We start from the raw sequence: 20806 nt of genomic DNA, 5'->3' as shown, positions 1-20806 counted from the left end.
AAAAAAGTGCCCCAACTGACCAGATGACCACCGGAGGGAATCGGGGATCACCTCCCCTGACCCCCCCCCCCCGTGGTCACTAACCCCCTCCCAACCTCAAAAATACAACTTGAAACAACTTTTTTTGCCAGCCTCAAATGTCATACTCAGGTCCATCGCAGCAGTATACAGGTCCCTGGAGCAGTTGTGGTGGGTACAGTGCACTTCAGGCAGGCGGATCCAGGCTCATCCCCCCCCCCCCACCTGTTACACTTGTGGTGGAAAATGGGAGCCCCTCAAAACCCACCCAAAACCCACTGTACCCACATGTAGGTGCCCCCCTTCACCCCTTAGGACTATGGTAGTGGTGTATAGTTGTGGGGAGTGGGTTTGGGGGGCTCAGCACCCAAGGTAAGGGAGCTATTTTTTTTTTTTACTTTTTAGCAGTGCCCCCTAGGGTGCCCGGTTGTTGTCCTGGCATATGAGGGGGACCAGTGCACTACGAATCCTGGCCCCTCCCACGACCAAATGCCTTGGATTTGGCCGGTTTTGAGATTGCCAACTTCGATTTCCATTATGGGCAAAAACCGATGCCGGCCATCTCTGACATTTGGCCGTCCCCAACTGTATTATCGAAACAAAAGATGGCCGGCCATCTTTTTCGAAAATACGGTTGGCCGGCGCCGTTTGATTATGCCCCTCCACGTATCTGATACCTTACCAATCCAACATAAATGCCTGATCTCTGCAACACAAGAAAACTAAAGTACGTAATGGACATAACACAACTCTTCTGTTGTATGATTCCCTAATGTGGCTATGCCACATGAACTTTATCTTACCACAACATCACTTTGTATTTGTTTACACCGGAGTCTCCAAATGCCTCTCTGGTACTATGTAAGCCACATTGAGCCTAGAAATAGGTGGGAAAATGTGGGATACAAACGTAACAAATAAATAAATCCACAACACATCTGGATTTGGATTTTGGTCACACCTTTTTCAGTAGTAGCTCAAGGTGAGTTACATTCAGGTACACTGGGTATTTCCCACAATCTAAATTTGTACCTGAGGCAATGGTGGTTAAGTGACTTGCCGAAGATCACAACGAGCAGCAGTGGATGTCAAGACCAACCTCTGCTGAACCACATGTTCTAAGTCAGAAACATTCAGCCATGAGAGTCTGCACATTGCAATACTTTGGGTAGAGATCCTGGATGCCACGTCAAAAGTGTCATAGGTGCCCCTGGTCAAGAACAAACAACATGCCTTCTGCTGCTTGGCCAACTGGCGAACCGACTTGGCCTGCTCCAGTGGGAGAGAGTCAGCCAAGTCCATCAACTTATGCACCAAGTACACGCTCGTGAAGAGTTGATAAGATTGTATATGGGACACGAACATAGTGGCCTGGAACATCTTCCTCCTAGATGGGTCTAAGGTTCTAGCTTCTCTGCCTGGGGCACAGAGGCATAGTCTCTAGAACTCCTATCTCTCTTGAGAGCGGATTTCACCACCATAGAATGATGATGCAACTGGGGCTTATCAAAGTGGAGTGGAGGAGTAACCTAGTGGTTTATGCAGCGGACTTTGATTCTGGCTGGTTTTGATTTCTGTAGCTCCTTGTGACTCTGGGCAAGTGACTTAACCCTCCATTGCCCCAGGTACAAATAAGAACCTGTATATACTATGTAAACCATTTTGAATGTATTTGCAAAAACCGAAGAAAGGTGGTATATCAAGTCCCATTCCCTTTCCCTTGAGTGGAGGAATGGCCTAGTGATTAGAGGCCTGCTGTCTTCGGAGAATACCTGCTACAGATAAGTATCTTCACTATAGATGACATTGCAGTTAAGCAAACATGGCTTTCTGGCTGTGCTTGGAATATTCAGCACTTAGGTGTGGTAATTCTAACATGATAGGCATAATGGTAGAATTTATCTAGCCCCTGCGTAGCAGTCTTTGTACCTCATGATGTGGATCTATCAGGCAGGGAACTGGAGATTGATGCTGAAGGATGGAGAAGATTAAGATTTATTAATTTATATTCCACGTATAAGCGGAGTACAAAGTAACATTCATAATTAAAATACAAAATCTGTAACACATTAATAAAAACAAAATAAAATACAAACCACATACAAACAAAACTACAATCACTAATACATACCAATCACTTGAACATTTGCTACCTCTTCAATTTGTTTAGATATATAAATGTATAAAATCAGGCCTCAACAAACTTTCTTAGGCTCTAGGAGCCAGATTTGGAACGACTGGAATTTATTTATGCACATTTATAAATCACATATTCATAATGTGCTCATTGTGATGTACAGTGAGATATCTATTACAGTAGCAGTGAAGAAGTGAATAGGAGGCTACTGCTCTTCTCCCTTTCAACCACCCATCCAGCTACAGCGTATCTGGCAATGGTGAAAGGCTGTGGTTGCTGAGGCAATGGTAGAGAGGTTAAAACTGCAGCTGCTAGGGGAGGACAGGAAATGCACCTACCCCTTGAAGAGGATGCCCCCTGCAGGTTTTAGTTTCAACAGTTTTTATTAATGAAGCACAAAAATGGTGTTTACATAATGTAAATGTCTCTACAATGAATCAACACTCACCAAGTACCAAAACTTTACGACAGTACTCATCTCCATTAATCTTTTAACTTTATCCCCACCCCCCCCCCCTTTGTACTATTAACTGGCATTTAATCAACAAGATCTATTAACAACAATTTCCCTACAACCCTTCCCCCCCCCATCTTTCCCCTCCACCAATTAACAACCTATATTCAAATGCTTGACCCCCAAAAAAATATAATCCCCTTCAGGTGTCAGCTGTGTATTCACAAAGCCTTGAATGAAGATCAAACCATAATGCATGAATTTACTCCCCTCCGTAAGAGAGCCAGGGGGCCTGTGGTCTGATGGCCTCCTACCCCTCCCCGGAAGATGTCCATATCCCACTAGGGAGGGCTAATATAACTCCAAGTAGACTTCCCCCCCCTATAACCCCCTCCTAAGCCCTCCCTCCCCCCCCCCCCCCCGCCTTGGTCTGCTCTACTATCTTCCCAATTCCTAAAAGGTGGTAGAAAAAAGACTCTATTCCCATTTAGTTTCCATTAGTTGCCGAGGGAAGCTTGGACAATGCTCCAAGTTTATTAATAATATGACTCCTCGCCCTATGGGACAGGGTGTTAATATATCCTTCCCAGGTAAGGAAAAAATTGCTTTGTGTCCGAGGGCTAATCAGAGAGTCCTGGAGCTCCATCATAAGTAAGTCATGTAAGCGATTCCTCCATTGCCAAAAGGAGGGGTTCAGTTCTTGTGTCCAGTTAGCAAGTATGCACTTCATGCCCACCAAAAAAGCCTTATGGGCCATTATATTCTGGTTTTTCGTACCCCCCTCTACTGGAGCGTGACAACCCAACAGAATACTCGTAGGCTGCTGATTAACCGTTTTCCCTCCTATTTTTTCTAAATATTTAACTATCCTGGTCCAGAAGGCTGTTATAGCTGAGCACTTCCAAAAAGCATGATAGAAATTATTGCCCAGCGCACCACAACGTCTACATTGGGCAGATTCTATGTATCCCATCTGACACAATCGAGACTGAGAGGTATATGCCCTGTGTATCACTCTGACCTGGCATTCTCGAAGGTTTGCATTTTGCGTCCATTTCAGGACTCCTCTCCAACCCTTCAACAAATCTCCCGGTGTGATCCCTCTTTGTGTGTCTGCTGACCACTTTGCTGCCTCTTGTGTGAGATCTCCCTGTGGCCTAGCCAGTAACAGCCTTTTATGTAATACGGATATCGAGATAGGATCCTCTGATATCATCTCAAATAATTCCCCCATCTTAGTGGTCAAATCAACACCAAGTGCAGCTTGGGGGAGTGAAGCTATATAATGTCTAAGCTGTTCGTATGCAAAACATACCCCCCAATCTGCAACGTCTAGGTTTAATTCAGCCATTGTTTTAAGATTACCACTGGGCTCCAACCAATAGTGTAGAAATACATTATCCCCTTCCCCCCAGGATCTCACTATAGGATTTTCATCCCCTGGACGGAACGCCTCATTCCCCAGGAGGGGTAGCAATCTACTACATCTAGGGTCAAAGGACCACAGCCTAGCCAAGTCCTTCCATATGGCCTTTAAGGGCCACACCAATACACTAGTCCGCAACTTTGTAGGTAGGTCCTTCAATGCCCCGTGTATGACATACATCAAGTTTAAGGGGCTACACCTTGCTTTTTCTATCTCCAATGGGGTATAATCCTCCCTCTGCAGATACCAATCCCCCAAGTGGCGCAATAAACATGCTACGTTATAGCGTTTAATGTCCGGCATACCCATCCCCCCGTTTCTCCAAGGCCTCACCAGTTGTGAAAATCGTATCTGGGGTCGTTTCCCAGCCCACAAAAATTTTGAAATCAGTTTTTGTAAAGATTTCACTTCCTGATGCTTGAGATACAATGGAATTGTCTGTAGAAAGTATAGCCACTTAGGGAAAAGCACCATATTAAACAAGGAGATGCGGCCCACCAACGATATCGGTAGCCCAGCCCATCTTCCCAGTGTTCTCTTGGTGTCTTCTAGCAAGTGTTCTACATTAGCGCTATATAACAGCTTGGGGTCCTTGGTGAGCTGGATCCCTAGATATTTAAACGCAGCCCCCACTCTCTTAAGTGGACAACATAGACTTTCCCACTGTTCCTCTCTCATGTGAAGTGTCATAACCTCCGATTTGTCTAAATTGAGACGAAAACCAGAGTAGTCCCCAAATTCAGCAAAAATGTCCAGTAGGGACGGCAAGGACACCTGGGGGTCCTGTATTATAGTCAAGAGATCATCTGCAAAGGCCGAGATCTTAAAGGAAGTTTGCTGTATCTGTACCCCTCTCACCTCCCTCATATTCTGTATTTCTCTTATAAGAGGGTCAAGTACCAACACAAAAAGAAGGGGCGAGAGGGGACATCCCTGTCGGGTACCCCTGGCGATCTTGAATGTTTCAGAAGCCTGCCCGTTTACCCATACCTCCGCAACAGGACCTTGGTACAACGTTTCTATGGCATGTAGGAAAAACCCCTCTATCCCAAATGCCCTCAGGGAGGCAAACATGAAGTCCCAGTTAACCCGATCAAATGCCTTTTCGGCATCAAAGCTAATTATTAAGGCCGGGGTTGATGATTCATGCAGGCTTTCCAACGCTCCTAAAATCTGTCTCATATTTCGAGCTACTGATCTTTCTCGTACAAAGCCCACCTGAGACTCCTCCACTATCTCCGGCAGGATCCGTGCCAGTCTGTTTGCCAGAATCTTTGCCAGCAATTTTGTTTCAAAAGGAAGTAAAGAGATAGGTCTATATGAACTGGCTAAGAGTGGGTCACGACCTGGTTTTAACAAGACTATGATTTGTGCCTTCTTTAAAGACTCTGGTAGACCCCCCATATCTATACATTTATTGAAAACCTCTGTCAGGCAGGGTACAATCTCCGAGCTAAGGAGCTTATAAAACTCAGAGGAGAGTCCATCCACTCCTGGAGACTTATGCAATGGGCTAGCACGTATACCCCAGCCCACTTCGTCTTCTGTTATTAATCTATTAAGGCTACTTTGTTGTATCTCTGTTATCTGGGGCAGTGATTGTCCTGCTAAATAACACTCGGCTTGGAGCCCCTGATCCTCTGGAGGGGAATATAAAGCCTCATAAAACTGCCGGAATACTTCATTCACCCCTCCAGAGTATGCTGAGTGCCCCCCTGTGTATCTCTGATTTGTGACACATATCTGGAGCCACCCACTTGCTGTAGCAGTCGTGTCATCAATTTCCCTTGTTTATTTGCATGTTTGTATAACTGATAACGATAATAAAAATTTGATTTTTTAGCTTGGCATGTATTAACTGGTTCAAAGATGACTGAGCTTCTAATAGTCTTGATTTATTTAAGGGCGTTGGGTTAGTTCCAAATCTCTGGCGTGCCTGCCCCACTACCTTCCCCATCCTGACTATCTCTGCCTCTCTAGATTTTTTCTTATATGAATGATATGAAATTATGGCTCCTCTCAGCACGGCCTTGGCCGCCTCCCAAAATAGTATCGGGTCTAAATGATAACTATTCTCATTAAACTCTGAGTATTCTTTCCACTGTGATTGTATATAGGAGGCAAATTGTGGGTCATAGAACAGTTCTGTGGGAAATCGCCACCTAGGCCTCTGGAGTCTATCCCCATCACACCCCGATCGTAATCCACACAAAAGCGTGGTCTGAGACCTGTGTTGGCCCTATCTCTGCCTGTTGTAGCCAAGGAATCCTATTTGCCGAAACCAGGATATAATCAATTCGGGATAGTGTATCATGTGCCCTAGATAAATGGGTATAGTCCCTCTCTCCCGGATGGTACAGGCGCCATGCATCAACTAGATCTAACATAGAGCACAGCCGTGGGACTCCCTTTGTCAAGTTTACTGGCCCTACTCTAGAGGCTCCAGTACTATCCAGTAATGGGTCATAGACTGAGTTAAAATCTCCCCCCATAATTATAGGCATCTGATCAAAGGAATGCACATGTCTCACCAGGGTCTGATAGAACCTCCTGTCATATTGGTTTGGTGCATATACATTAATTAGTAAGAAGGGGTGATTATTTACCTGGGCTTCTAAGAAAACATATCTTCCTAGCGGGTCTGCAATTATTCGTTTTTTTGTAATATGAAGCCCTTTGCGGAATAAAATAATAACTCCCGCCTTTCTATTTGGTGACGGACTTTCCACGTAGTCTCCCACCCACCATTTACACAACTTCTTGTGTTCTGTTGCTGTTAGGTGTGTCTCCTGTAGCACTGCTATATGTGCCTTTTGTCTATTCAAGGTCTGTAAAATCTTACTTCTTTTGATTGGGGAGGAAATTCCCCCCACATTCCAAGATATTAGCTTAACCATAGCCTATCCCAGTTGGCTCACATATGTGATTAAACCTATAATAAAGAGAAAGGTGTCCCAGCCTACACCTCCCTCTGCTTCTTTGTATATTCTCGACACTTCTCAGTTGTCTTCTCCTACCCCATTTACATGTCATGTTCAAACAGACCTGCCCCCCACCCCCTCCCCATTCCCCCACTCCCCTCCCCCCCCTGAATTCCCTCCACCCCCCCCCCCCCTTCAATCTTTAAACCCTTGAGTTCCAACAGGGAACTCATCACGTATAGTGTCCTATCCCCCACTATTTCAATTAACCATCTGCTCCATGGGGAGGATCCCATCATATAGTATTTATGCCTGTCTCCATTTATTGAGACCGGGTGTTTACCTTATACCCTTCTGTCCAATTATTCCCTTGAAACAAAAGTTTAGGTATGGAGGTATAGTCTCTAGCCATACTTAACAGTCTTCTAGTCCATGTCTCACTCTTTCAACTCACATGCCCGTCAAGAACTTTCTTCTGTAGGACGCCATCTTTTCAACCTCAGGTTGCAGGTTCCTGTGCAATACTTTTAAGGAATTCTTTAGCTGCAGCCACCTCTTCAAAGAGTTTCTCTCCCCCCTCGTACTGCACCTTCAGTTTGGCAGGGTATATCAGTGCAAACCTGATTTTTTTCTCGTGTAAGGCCGCACACACGGGCGCAAACTCCTTTCGCGCCGCCGCTACTCGTGCTGAATAGTCCTGGAAGCAAAGGATCCGTTGGCCTTCACAGCGAAGCTCTCCTCCTGCCCTTACAGCTTGCAAAATCGCCTGTTTATGGCCATAGTGGAGAATCTTCATTATCACCGCCCGCGGCCTCGCCGCGCCTTGGCGCTTCGGCCCCAGCCGATGTGCTCTCTCGATGCGCAGCGGGCCCGGCAGATTATTCAATTTTAATGTGCTCTGAAGCCAGGTTTCTAGGAAACTGCCCAGCTCTGAGTCCTTTATATGTTCCGGGAGCCCGATTAGTCTTAGATTATTACGACGAGATCTGTTCTCTAAGTCGTCTAGTTTATTTTCTAGCTCCACTATTTTCTTCTTTAGTGCCTCCACAGGTTGTTCGGATGTCGCTGCTCGGTCTTCCAGGTCACTGATCCGCTGTTGCATGTGGTCCAGATCGAGGTGGAACCCGTCAAGCCGTTCATGGGCGGATTCTGCGCGGTCAAACAGCGCTTGCAGTTTTTTTATCAAGGGCCGCCTCTACCGCAGCTGTCACCTCCGCGGTAATTTCCGCCGTCCATACTGAGCAAACGCTTGAATTCGGCGATTGCTGTCCGGGCGCCATCTTGGAATCTGCGATCTTGCCTTTCTCTTTATCTTATCTAAGCGTTTTCGCCGCCATTCTTCTTCACAAGGTTAGCAAACAAAAACCCCCCCGGTCTCCAAGTTGCTAGGCTGGCGATACAAAAGTTCGTTTTTCCCCCTTTGAGGCTGTTAATAGCGTAAGATGATGGGGGAATCGCAGGAGCTCAGTTCCAACGCGACTTCACTCCTGCATCACACCACGTGACCGCCCCCTGCAGGTTTTAACCTCTGCCTATTCCTCATCAAGCCACCCCAGCAGCCTTGGTGTTGCATCCCTGCCCCCAACAGTAGCCTCTGAATCTCTCCTCTTCCCCTGCCTCCAAGCAGTAGCCTTTCTCAGTAACTAGAGGATATGAATTGAGGTTGAAGGGGGGCAGATTCAGGAAAAATGCCAGGAAGTATTTTTTCAGGGAGAGGGTGGTGTTTACTTGGAATGCCCTCCTGCGGGAGGTGGTGAAGATGAAAATGGTAACGGAAATAAAAGATGTGTGGGATAAACACAAAGGAATCCTGTTCAGAAGGAATGGATCCACAGAAGCTTAACGGAGATTGGGTGCCAACGCCGGTAATTGGGAAGCAAAGCTAGTACTGGGCAGACTTCTACAGTCTTTGCCCTGAAAATGACAAGGACAAATCAAGGTCAGGTATACATATAAAGTAAAGTGCCACATAAAATGAGTTTAACTTGTTGGGCAGACTGAATGGACCGTACAGGTCTTTATGTGCCGTCATCTACTATGTAATTCTTGCCCCTCCTCCTCCCTTCCCAGCAGTAGCCCAACAGTCTCTTCCCCACCAAACTGGAATAGCTTTCTCAACTCTTCAACCCCCCCCCCCCCCCCCCCCCCCCCCCCCCCCCCCCCCCCCAAAAAAAAAAAAAAAATGAACCAGACTTTAAAATGTTAAATTGATTCCACCAACAGGGCTGCTGGAGAATCTCCTCCTCAGTAGTAATGTTCCTTATGGGCTGCTTGAGCTCCATGTAACCTGCCTTTCGAGGGTGGACAATCCCTCCTCCCAACTCTCTCTTTCTCTCTCTGTCTCCCTCCCCCCTCCCCCACCCTGTTCTATCTGTGTCCTTGTTCATGGCACACGCACATCCACCATGGCTCCCATTGCCTCCCCCAGCACTCTCTCAAAATCTCTTCCTCCAACACACACAGCTTTCTCTGTCACCTCTTCCAAACTCTCCCCATAGTATATACCCCCATAGCTTTTTCTTGGTGACCTCTGTAGCTATCTCCTAATGGTCATCCCTCATTACTGAATCCCTTCCTAGATCTCTCAAGCTTTCTCTGTCCTCCACCTGAACATATCCTCCCTAGCTTCTGCACCTGAGCACAGACATTTGTCTCTCTTCCTCCCCGACTATTAAACCATCAGACACCCAACTTTTTATCCTGACTCCTGTAGGACACAGACACCCAGATCTCTCTCTCTCTCTCTCTCTCTCTCTCTCTCTTTCTTTTCCCTTACCCCCTTGGCATACAGATGCCTAGGTCTAGCCCTCCCCCTGCTAATCCCTGCAGTGCACAGACACCCAGTCATCTAGGTAACAGCAACATAAACCTCTCCAGCACCAGATATTTTGTGAAGTGATACAAAACCCTTAATAAGTCACTCAGGACTTACAGAACAAATCTACAATTTCATAACAGCACCAACTTTCAAAACTGACACAAGAACATACCTTGGAAAAGACAACAGCATGAACACTTCAGTGAGCCCTAGAACATACACCTAGGAAAATTGAACAAGCCAGATTAATATAGATCCCTATTCAGACACTTGGCTATGATCACACATGTAGAACACAGATAGCTCCCTCTTCAAATAGAGGTGTCACAATTCGAGGAAAGTGAGCCCTTGAACCGTAGCAAGGTTGCCTCCACCTGTGCTGACACAGATGCCTGACAGTCTAGGCCAGAGGCTGGCAGGAATGCTGGAGCAGGGCAGGCACAGGCTGGCTGGAATACTGGAACAAGGCCGGGGGTCAGGAGGATCCCAGTAGACGGCAGACAAGTCACTCTAGAGGTAACTAGCGGATGCAGGACCTGAAGACAGGAAGCTGGAAACTGTAACACTGGAACTCGGGAGCTAGAAGCAGGAACTGTATATCTGAAGACTGGACGCTGGAGCTGGAGACAGGATGTTGGAACCAGAGGCAGGACCAGTGGAGCTGGAACTGGAGACAGGATACTGTACCAGAGACAGGAACAGTGGAGCTGACGACTGGGCAGGACAGTACTTCCCCCTTATGCAGTATCTGGATCTGGGTTTACGACAAAACAGACATTGGAATCTTCGGAGGAGTATTGGGCCATGGACCTGGTTTGTGGGTTCCCAACAGTTTTCTTTGGGAATGGACCTGGGAGTCACCCCGGAGAAGGCTGTAAAGGATATGCAGATGAGCTGCAAGTCCTCCACAGCACCTGAAAGGCAGCCGGTGGTACAGCTGGGCACCTCTCAGCTGAGGAAAGGCTTACCAGGGGTTAGGCCGAAGCCAGCATTCCTCCCCCTGAGGGTTGCCTGATCCTAGCCAAAAAGCTCCTGGAAACCCTGGGCACCTGGAGCGAGGGCCCTGGGAAGATCGGGGTGGACCTGGGAGTCACCCCGGATACAGCTGTGAGGAAATGCAGAAGGGCTGCAAGTTCTCCACAGCACCTGGTGGGAGCGCTGGGCACCTAGAGCGGAGGCCCTTACTGGCCCAGACAGATCTGGTTCCTACTTCTTCTGGAATTGTCCTCTGAAGAACCTTGGAGATCGGAGTGTGTTACAACTCATAATGCAGAACGAGGGATCTCTTCTGCAACTCAGCCTCCATTCTCTGGCCCTCACAGCCTGAATGCTTCTTTGCATCTTCCGGAGGATGTCTCTAGAGTCTTTCTGGCTTCCAGGAAAGATTCCAGTAAGAGGTGGTTGCCATCTAGATCCTCTTTCTTGCCCTACACAGTCCCCGAATTACAGCTATGTCACGCAAGGTTCCGCTTTAGGAGTTACAGACCAAGAAAGGGATCTGGGAGTTATTGTGGATAGGACGTTGAAATCTTCAGCTCAATGTGCTGCGACGGCTAGGAAGGCGAACAGAATGTTGAGTATTATTAGAAAAGGGATGGAAAACAAGCATGAGGATGTTATAATGCCGTTATATTGCTCCATGGTGCGACTGCACCTGGAGTATTGTGTTCAGTTCTGGTCGCCTCATCTCAAAAAAAGATATAAAGGAATTGGAGAAGGTGCAGAGAAGGGCGACAAAAATTATAAAAGGGATGGGACGACTACCCTATGAGGAGAAGTTAAGACGGCTAGGACTCTTTAGCCTGGAGAAAAGGCGGCTGAGGGGTGATATGATAGAGGTCTACAAAATAATGAGTGGGTTAGAGCGGACAGATGTGAAGCGTTTGTTTACACTTTCTAACAATAATAGAACCAGGGGACACAAGATGAAATTAGAATGTGGTAGGTTTAAAACAAATAGGAGAAATTTTTTCTTTACTCAGCGCATAGTTAGACTCTGGAACTCATTGCCGGAGAAGGTAGTGACGGCAGCTGGCCTTGCTGAGTTTAAGGGGGGTCTGGACAGATTCCTGAAGGAAAAGTCCATTGATCATTATTAAATCTTGGGTTTTTGCCAGGTTCTTGGGGCCTGGATTGGGTGCTGTCGGAGACAGAGTGCTGGGCTTGATGGACCTTTGGTCTTTTCCCAGCATGGCAGTGCTTATGTACTTATGTACCTCCCTGAGTCTTTCTCAAGACTAACTTTGTAAGGGTTCAAGTGCAGTTAGTTCTTACTATCGCTGTGTAAAGGGTAAGCCCTAGTTGTTCACTTCATGAGTTGTTTGCTGTTATCAGAACCCCCTATCAAACCTGCATCTGTGTCATGGAACCTGAACATTGTCCTCACCCAACTGATGAAAGCTCCTTTTGAGACACTAGATTCCTGTCCAGTGGAGTACTTGACGTGGAAGGTGTATTTTCTTTTTTGTGGCAGTTACTGCAGCTCGCAGGGTCGGTGAACTTCAAGCCCTAGTGGCTGATCCACTTTACACAAAATTTCATCATAACAGAGTAGTTGTCTGCACACACCCTACAATCCTGCCTAAGGTAGTGTTAAGAGTTCCATCTGAATCAGTCGATTTGTTCTTCCAACATTCTTCCCCAAACCTCATGCCCATCCTGGGTAAAGTGCATCGCATTGTTTCTTTTGATCATAACAGGATGGGGGTCGCCATTGGGAAACTCACAATCGCCAATTGGTTGCCGAATTTCATTTCTTTCACTTGTGCCCAAGCTGGGCTGACTCTTGAGGGTTATCTCAGGGCTCATAATGTCAGAGCCTTGGTCGTGTTGGTGGCCCACTTGAGGTCAGCCTCTATAGAAGGAATTTGCAAGGCTGCAACATGGTCTTCAGTCCAAACTTTCACATCTCACTTTTGCGTTGAGCAGGGTACCTGACACAACAGTTGGTTTGGACAGACAGTTCTGCAGAATTTGTTTGGGGTCTAAAATCCAGCTCCACCCTCCTAGGCCCATTTTGTTCTGTTCCAGGCTGCACTTTGACACAGTATGTATATAGTTTCAGGTTAATTGACTTTTTACCTCGCCATTGCAAGTTCCTATTGTCCTATTGTTTTCGGTGAGCCTGGTAGCTAGGAATTCCCATATTTGAGAATTAGTCGGCCTGCTTGTCCTTGGAGAAATGAAGATACTTACCTGTAGCATAGTTTCTATGCCCCTAATGATGTTTTGACTTGACTTTGTCTTCCCATAACTCTTCACAATGTAACCCATAATCGTACTGCAACAAATTGTATTTCCATCATTCACAATGTATTGTAAGCCACACTGAGCCCACAAATAGGTGGGAAAATGTGGGATACAAATGCAATAAATAATAATAATAATAATATTCTCCGAGCACGACGGGCCATTAATTCTCTTATACCCTCTCACCTCCCCTTGGAGTTGTCTAGTAAGCTATATTACTGTACTGCTGGTCCCATGCTTACGTGTCGAGCGGGAAGTCACCCACTCATGCGTGGTGGGAGCATTGTCATGAGCTCTTAGACATATTATGCTGAATAGCGTTCCACACTGGGCTATGTGGATGATGTTACCCACATGTGAGAATTAGTGGCCTGCTGTCCTCTGCGAATACCTGCTACAGGTAAGTATTTCTGCACACGCGCTGTCTCTCTCTATGTGTGTGTCTGCGTTTATGTATATATATATATAAAATCTAAAGGATCATTTTTCTAAAGCTTAGTGTGCATTAATAGAAGTTAGTGTATGCTAAGTACCATGTGGCCCATAAATAGGACACACAACATTTAGCACATACTACTTCTGTTAGTGTGTGCTAAGCTTTAGTAAAAGGGCCCCTACTTGAGACAGTGAAGCATAGAGGGAGTCTTTTTTGCAAAAGTGTGCTAGCGTTTTTAGCGTGCCTTTGCAAAAGGACCTCAAAGTGAATTGCCCCAGGAAGCAGCAGTGGAAGAATCAGAGTTTGAATCCTGACTTCCTTGTTCCTCACCCTTCTGCTGTATTTCTAAATGGCTACTCCACTAAAGGTGAGAAAGAAGGAAAATTTTAAGACTTTTTTTTGCCTATAATATGTTTTTTTATCTTAACCTTCTAGTTTTAAATTTGAACCCTTCTTTTTGCCTTGAATGAGGCATTTCCATGCTTTGAAAATTTCTGAAATGAGTCCTGCATATATGAAAAACAAGAGTACCTGAAGCAGAGTGAAGTGAGAAGTCTGGTTTGACCATATTTTCTGATCTCGTGGGAAGTATGAACTGGTTGGGCTTCTTTAATCTGTGAAGTCTGTGTAATTAATTGTCAGATACTTATAACATCATGTCTTTTCTTTATTTCAGAGAATACCCACAATGTTGTAATGAGACCAAAAAGGAAACTTTTCATGAATGATGTGCGCAGTTTTGCTGGTAAGATGCATCTTTTTAAATGTTGTTCAAAATAAATAGTTCACATGCAGGAATAATATAACATGATCAGTGACCAGCATGCTCGATGCTACAAAAGTATTTGTAAACTTGTAAAAGTATTCTTGTTACAACCAGGTAGTAACTTTGATCTTCTATATGATTTTGGAATGAGTTGTAGGACTGTATTGCAATCAAGGAAGACAAAGACGTAGCGGAGAGACTGAATGAATTCTTTGCTTCGGTCTTCACCGAGGAAGATTTGGGTGGGATACCGGTGTCGGAAATGGTATTTCAAGCGGACGAGTCGGAGAAACTTACTGACTTCACAGTAAACCTGGAGGATGTAGTGGGGCAGTTCAGCAAACTGAAGAGTAGCAAATCTCCTGGACCGGATGGTATTCATCCTAGAGTACTGATAGAACTGAAAAATGAGCTTGCGGAGCTACTGCTAGTGATATGCAACTTATCCTTAAAATCGAGCGTGGTACCGGAAGATTGGAGGGTGGCCAATGTAACACCGATTTTTTAAAAAGGCTCCAGGGGAGATCCGGGAAATTATAGACCGGTGAGTCTGACGTCTGTGCCGAGAGAAATGGTAGAGGCTATTATTAAAAACAAAATTACAGAGCACATCCGAGGACATGGATTACTGAGACCAAGTCAGCACGGCTTTTGTGTGGGGAAATCTTGCCTGACCAATTTACTTCAATTCTTTGAAGGAGTAAACAAACATGTGGAGAAAGGGGAACCGGTTGATATTGTGTATCTGGATTTCCAAAAGGCGTTTGACAAGGTACCTCATGAAAGGCTACAGAGGAAATTGGAGGGTCATGGGATAGGAGGAAATGTCCTATTGTGGATTAAAAACTGGTTGAAGGATAGGAAACAGAGAGTGGGGTTAAATGGGCAGTATTCACAATGGAGAAGGGTAGTTAGTGGGGTTCCTCAGGGGTCTGTGCTAGGACCGCTGCTTTTTAATATATTTATAAATGATTAGAGATGGGAGTAACTAGCGAGGTAATTAAATTTGCTGATGACACAAAGTTATTCAAAGTTGTTAAATCGCGACAGGATTGTGAAAAATTACAAGAGGACCTTACGAGACTGGGAGACTGGGCGGCTAAATGGCAGATGACGTTTAATGTGAACATGTGCAAGGTGATGCATGTGGGAAAAAAGAACCCGAATTATAGCTATGTCATGCAAGGTTCCACGTTAGGAGTTAGACCAAGAAAGGGATCTGGGTGTCGTCGTCGATAATACACTGAAACCTTCTGCTCAGTGTGCTGCTGCGGCTATGAAAGCGAATACAATGTTGGGTATTATTAGGAAAGGTATGGAAAACAGGTGTGAGGATGTTATAATGCCGTTGTATTGCTCCATGGTGCAACTGCACCTAGAGTATTGTGTTCAATTCTGGTCGCCGCATCTCAAGAAAGATATAGTAGAATTGGAAAAGGTGCAGAGAAGGGCGACTAAAATGATAGCGGGGATGGGACGACTTCCCTATGAAGAAAAATTAAGGAGGTTAGGGCTATTCAGCTTGGAGAAGAGACGGCTGAGGGGAGACATGATAGAGGTATATAAAATAATGAGTGGAGTGGAACAAGTGGATGTGAAGCGTCTGTTCACGCTTTCCAAAAATACTAGGACTAGGGGGCATGCGATGAAACTACAGTGTAGCAAATTTAAAACAAAGGACTGGGGAGTGGGCTTGGCTTGGGCAGTGATGTCATCAGATGGCTTAGGGAGTGGGCATAGCTTGGGTGTGTCCTCACTTCTGGTTGGCTGAAAACCTGGAAGTGGGTGTGTCACCTGTCAGAATCAATTAATTTTGACAAATGCAAGTGAGGTACATTACTGAGGTGGATATAGCCATGCTACAGGAAACATATTTAAAGGAGAAGGAACATCAAAAACTGAGCCAAATATGCTGGAGAGGCGTCTATTACTCAGCATTTAATTTAATTCAAAGGGATATAGCTATTTTAATCATAACAAGATTTATTTTTGTGAGGTATCAGGAAAAGATGAGGAGAGCAAAATGATATGGGTGATTGGACAGATTGACCAGTAATGTATATAATCTCTTCTTTGAACCCCTATGCTCCTAATAGAGCTAAGGGAGATTTCTTTCAGAAAGCATTAGCAGGTTTTGATTCTGAGTCCAAAGGGGTACAGGTGATAGGTAGAGAAATGAATTGTGTACTACTTCCTAAGGATAGATCAACCAGAACACATACTACAGAATCATTATTGTCCCTTGCAACTGTATGATATTCTTTTCTGAATAAATATGTATATTGCACCAGTCCTGGAAAATTCCCCTTCTATTGATGGATTACAACTCTTTCATCAAGGAACATCATGTGACATATAATCAGGCAATACAGCATAAACTGACAGTAACACACAGCCCCATAAAAATGAATAATTTAAAATCCTAATCCTACCCCCCCCCCCCCCCCCCCCCCCCCCCCACTTTCAATCCTCATATCTAGGGCACAGCCCTTTCTCAGTTTTCCCAACTAAAAATCAGTTCACATATCAGATTGTTCTACAAACAACTGCCTTCAGTTTGTTTCTGACCTTGTACCTTAGCTTTTGAGGCAGATAGTTCCACATTACTGGGCCCACATTTGTCTTCTGCAATGCCTGGTTCCCCATTTAGCTTGCAAAAGGGGTGGTAGTGTCTTTCTGATGTAAATATTGCATCTCATATTCCAGTCAGTTGAATTTGCCTGCCAGGTTGGACATGAAAATTTTAGACTTATTTTCAGGTCATGGTATGGTTGATTTTAAGAAAGAAGCTCTGCTAGTAGACTGGGATCATGTCTATCATCTGTAGCAACAAACCTATGACATTAAATTGTTTTTTATGGAAATGGAGTAACATGCTGACGACATATTCTATTTCTTCTCCTGGAGCACAATGGATACTCCTTGAATCAGAGCTATTTTATGGCCTGCTCCTCTCCATCACTTGTTATCCAATCAGATAAGTAGATAGGTTGATACTGGCTGAATCACAGAGAATGCAAGAGTAATGCCATCAGTTTCCATAAATCAGATGTGGGGATCGTCTGGTCTTGAAGGGCTACAAACCAGTCGGGTTGTTTTAGGGTATCATTGAATATGCATAATATGTATTTGCATTCACTTCAATGCGCATGCAAATCATTCATGTATGTTCACTCTGAAAAGCCAACTAGTTTGTGATATTTGAAAACCAGAAGTTTTCTACCCCTACAGTTAAAGGTATCAGCACGTCTTCTGGTCATGATTTCCCCTTTTAAATTAGAGAATTGTTGAAGACAAATACTGAACACTGATGCATTTTAAAAACTGTGTATTTTATCTAAGAAGACATATTAAGAATACTAGATTAGTTCAAATTATCTTAGGGCTAGAGTCTCCAAATCCCAATGGGTTTGCTTTGTGCATTTTGCATACTATGACATACCATAATATTGAATCTCATTCCTAAGCCAGGATATGTTGGGATCAATTTCAGTCTCTCAAGTCCAATATATTGATCACCTTAATACTTGCATTGTGCCAAAGAGAGCTTCCTTCTGGAGTTCATAGGATGTAATATATAGAGAGAGGCAGCTTCTCAAACTGCACTTGGAAATTTTTGGATCAAGCCAAGTGGCACTCAAAACAGGAATATTTCTGTATCATTTTGACATATTTTCTTAATCTCTTGCGTTTTTTGCTGCTTAAGGGAAGGATCTTCTGTCTTCCCATGGATTGTACAGTCTCTAGGTAGCATTTCATATATAAAGTTTAATCAAATCAACTGCAGTGATTGTCAGGAAAAGGTAATTTTTCCTTAATAAACTCAGTTCACTTAATATGGTATTCATTTTTATTTCAGTAAATAGTAAAGAATTTCTTGAGCAAGAAGAAAGTAAGATACCAGTGGATGAAGTGTTTTTTCACAGGTAAATTTATGATCATCCTGTGAAAATATTTGTGTCTGCAGTGTAGTTGGTTAAATATGCATTAATCCTTTACCTCCTATGATAAAATGTTTTGTTAATAAAATGTTCAGACTACAAGGATATGTTCTATCACTACACATACCTATTTAAAATGGTACTTGCAGGATAATTAGCTAAACTTATAGATAAGCAAGTATAAATTCCTCTCATTTCAAAACATTGGGCTTCCATACAATATTATACTTTATATATTAGACTTAAATTGTACACCGGAGGAAAAGACTTCAGATGCTCAGCTGTCACAAATAGAATTATCTTTACTTGAACACCGGGCAAGCTTCCTCACGAATCAGAAAAACCTCTGGTGAATTATTATTTTTGATAATAGTATGAAGTTGAATACTTAAATCAAGCTCACATATATGGGTTTGCTCAACAGAGAGTCTGTTTCACTGTAGACTTCTTCAGGAGACAAACCAATGGCCAAGATCAATATAATGCCCTAAAATTCATGAATGAATGAATGAACAGTGAGGAATATTATGAGAGACCCTTGAATATTTTTCTACTTTTAAATGCAAGTTTACCGCCTACCTGCTCGTTTCATAAATGCTGGCTTCTTTGAAGTGAAAAATACCAACATAGCGTCCATGTTTTAAAAGGACGCTGTCGCAGCTCGCCAGTCAAAAGCTTAGAAAACCTTTTGATTTCTTGGTAATCTGGCTTTAAGTCCATCTTAGTGTAAATGTGGAGTGGATTAAGTGAATGGATATGCTGATAAGAAAACTTTCCATTCTATCTTATTGTTCAATCCTTTAGATATCTGGGATTCTAATTTATAAATCCATTGCTGTCAACTTGATTCAACATTCGTTCTCTGTCGCCCCCTCTTGTAGATTGTGGGATATGATCTATGACTACACATTGATAATCTTCTAAATTGTGTTGGGCAGCCAGACTGTGCGGGACTATGGGAGCCTCCTTTCTATGAACTAAATTGTGTTTATGTTCACTAAGACTTTATTTTAAGGCTTGCATCGTTTTCCCCACATACATTTTTTTGCACTTGCATATCAATACATAGACTACATGTGTGCTTTTACAGTCTGTGCTAAATTTTAGTAGTTATTGTTTACTGTCTAATGGATTAAATAAGATATCGGTAGTCATCATATAGAGACAATATACAAGATCCACATTTTTTATGATCTATAGCCTCTGATGGAATTTTAATGGAACAATTGTAAAATTTATCTAAGATTCGTTGGGCATCTGCTGTTCTTAATTGCTGGTCCCAGAAAGCTTTTAGATAATGCATTTGGATAATTCTCCAATGTCGTTTTAGAATCCGAGTGACTTGTGTTATTCCATTAGTGTATTTCATCACACAGGTTTGGTAAATTGGTATCTTTTAGGTTTATCTTCTTCTATTGTAAAAGAGTGTCTCTATGATTATATTTTCTTTGAGTATATGCTGATTTTAATATATTGTCAGGGTGTCCTCTATTTGTGAATTTATGTGTTAGTGTTTTAGCCTGATTTTTAAATGTCTTTGTTTGACTACAGATTCTTCTAAATCTTAACAGTTGGAGAAACGGATAACTTTGTTTAGTTGCGCTTGGATGATTACTTTGATAATGGATAAGTGAGCGATCAGTAGATTTTATATATACATCCCCCCCCCCCCCCCCCCCCAATGTGGCTACACCCCTGGCTTTAAGACCTAATCATGATCTGGTTCCAGCATAAAATTAGCTATTAAAGTAGCTGGTGTAACTCTAGTATTTCTTCTTCCAAAGTTTGAGTCAAATTCAAAGTACCCAATGAAACATCTAAACCAGGACTAGGGGGCATGTGATGAAGCTACAAAGTAGTAAATTTAATACGAATTGGAGAAAATATATCTTCACTCAACCTGTAATTAAACTCTGGAATTCGTTGCCAGAGAATGTGGTAAAGGTGGTTAGCTTAGCAGGGTTTAAAAAAGGTCTAGCCGGTTTCCTAAAGGACTTGGGGATAATCCATTGCTATTTCTGGGATAAGCAGCATGAAATGTATTGAACTTTTTTGGGATCTTGCCAGGTATTTGTGACCTGGATTGGCCACTGTTGGAAACAGGACGCTGTTCTTGATGGACCTTTGGTCTGTCCTAGTGTGGCAGTACTTATGTACTTATGATTGTCCTGAATATTTCTAAACATATGGAGGCAAATAATTAGAGGAAAAGATTGTTCTGTAATTTTCAAAATGTTTGTTAGGCAGCGTTTAAAGGTAAACACATAGGTGCAACTGTTGGTAATTTTGGAAAATTTATTAAATGAAGAGTTTTTCTCCTTAACATATTATCCAGGTTCTCTACCTTATTCTGTAAAAGTGTATTATTCTTTAACAAAACAAGATGCTTATTAACCTTTTTAACATCTGGAAAAGTGTATAGAAGTAGCAGAAGCAAAGATATCACTTTTTACTCCAGCACAGTCACTTGAGCTACTTGTATTTAAGTAGACAAAGCCACACATTTTTGAATAGAAGAGGACTTTAATTTCTCTCTAGTGTCCCAAATCAATTCTAAAGCAGTGATTGCCGATTGTGACGAAAAAGACTTACTCAATTCCTACAGCAGGTCCAGCAGAGGAATTGTCTGTAGATGGAAAA

The 20806-nt window shown here is 43.5% G+C and overlaps 1 protein-coding gene across 1 annotated transcript in view; it reads left to right on the top strand.

Annotated features, from left to right (window-relative positions):
- The window catches only part of CEBPZ (CCAAT enhancer binding protein zeta), a 194236-nt gene that overhangs the window by 64872 nt on the left and 108558 nt on the right, over positions 1 to 20806 (top strand). The window contains exons 8-9 of the mRNA XM_030198102.1: positions 14136 to 14204; positions 18085 to 18151. Of these exons, the coding sequence (XP_030053962.1) occupies positions 14136 to 14204; positions 18085 to 18151 (136 nt within the window). The remainder of the gene's footprint in view (positions 1 to 14135; positions 14205 to 18084; positions 18152 to 20806) is intronic.

Source organism: Microcaecilia unicolor, chromosome 3 (assembly GCF_901765095.1).
Source record: "Microcaecilia unicolor chromosome 3, aMicUni1.1, whole genome shotgun sequence".
In the NCBI taxonomy this organism is placed as follows: Eukaryota; Metazoa; Chordata; class Amphibia; order Gymnophiona; family Siphonopidae; genus Microcaecilia; species Microcaecilia unicolor.
The sequence above is the reverse complement of the archived record's forward strand: the minus strand, read 5'-3'. Positions and strand labels throughout refer to the sequence as shown.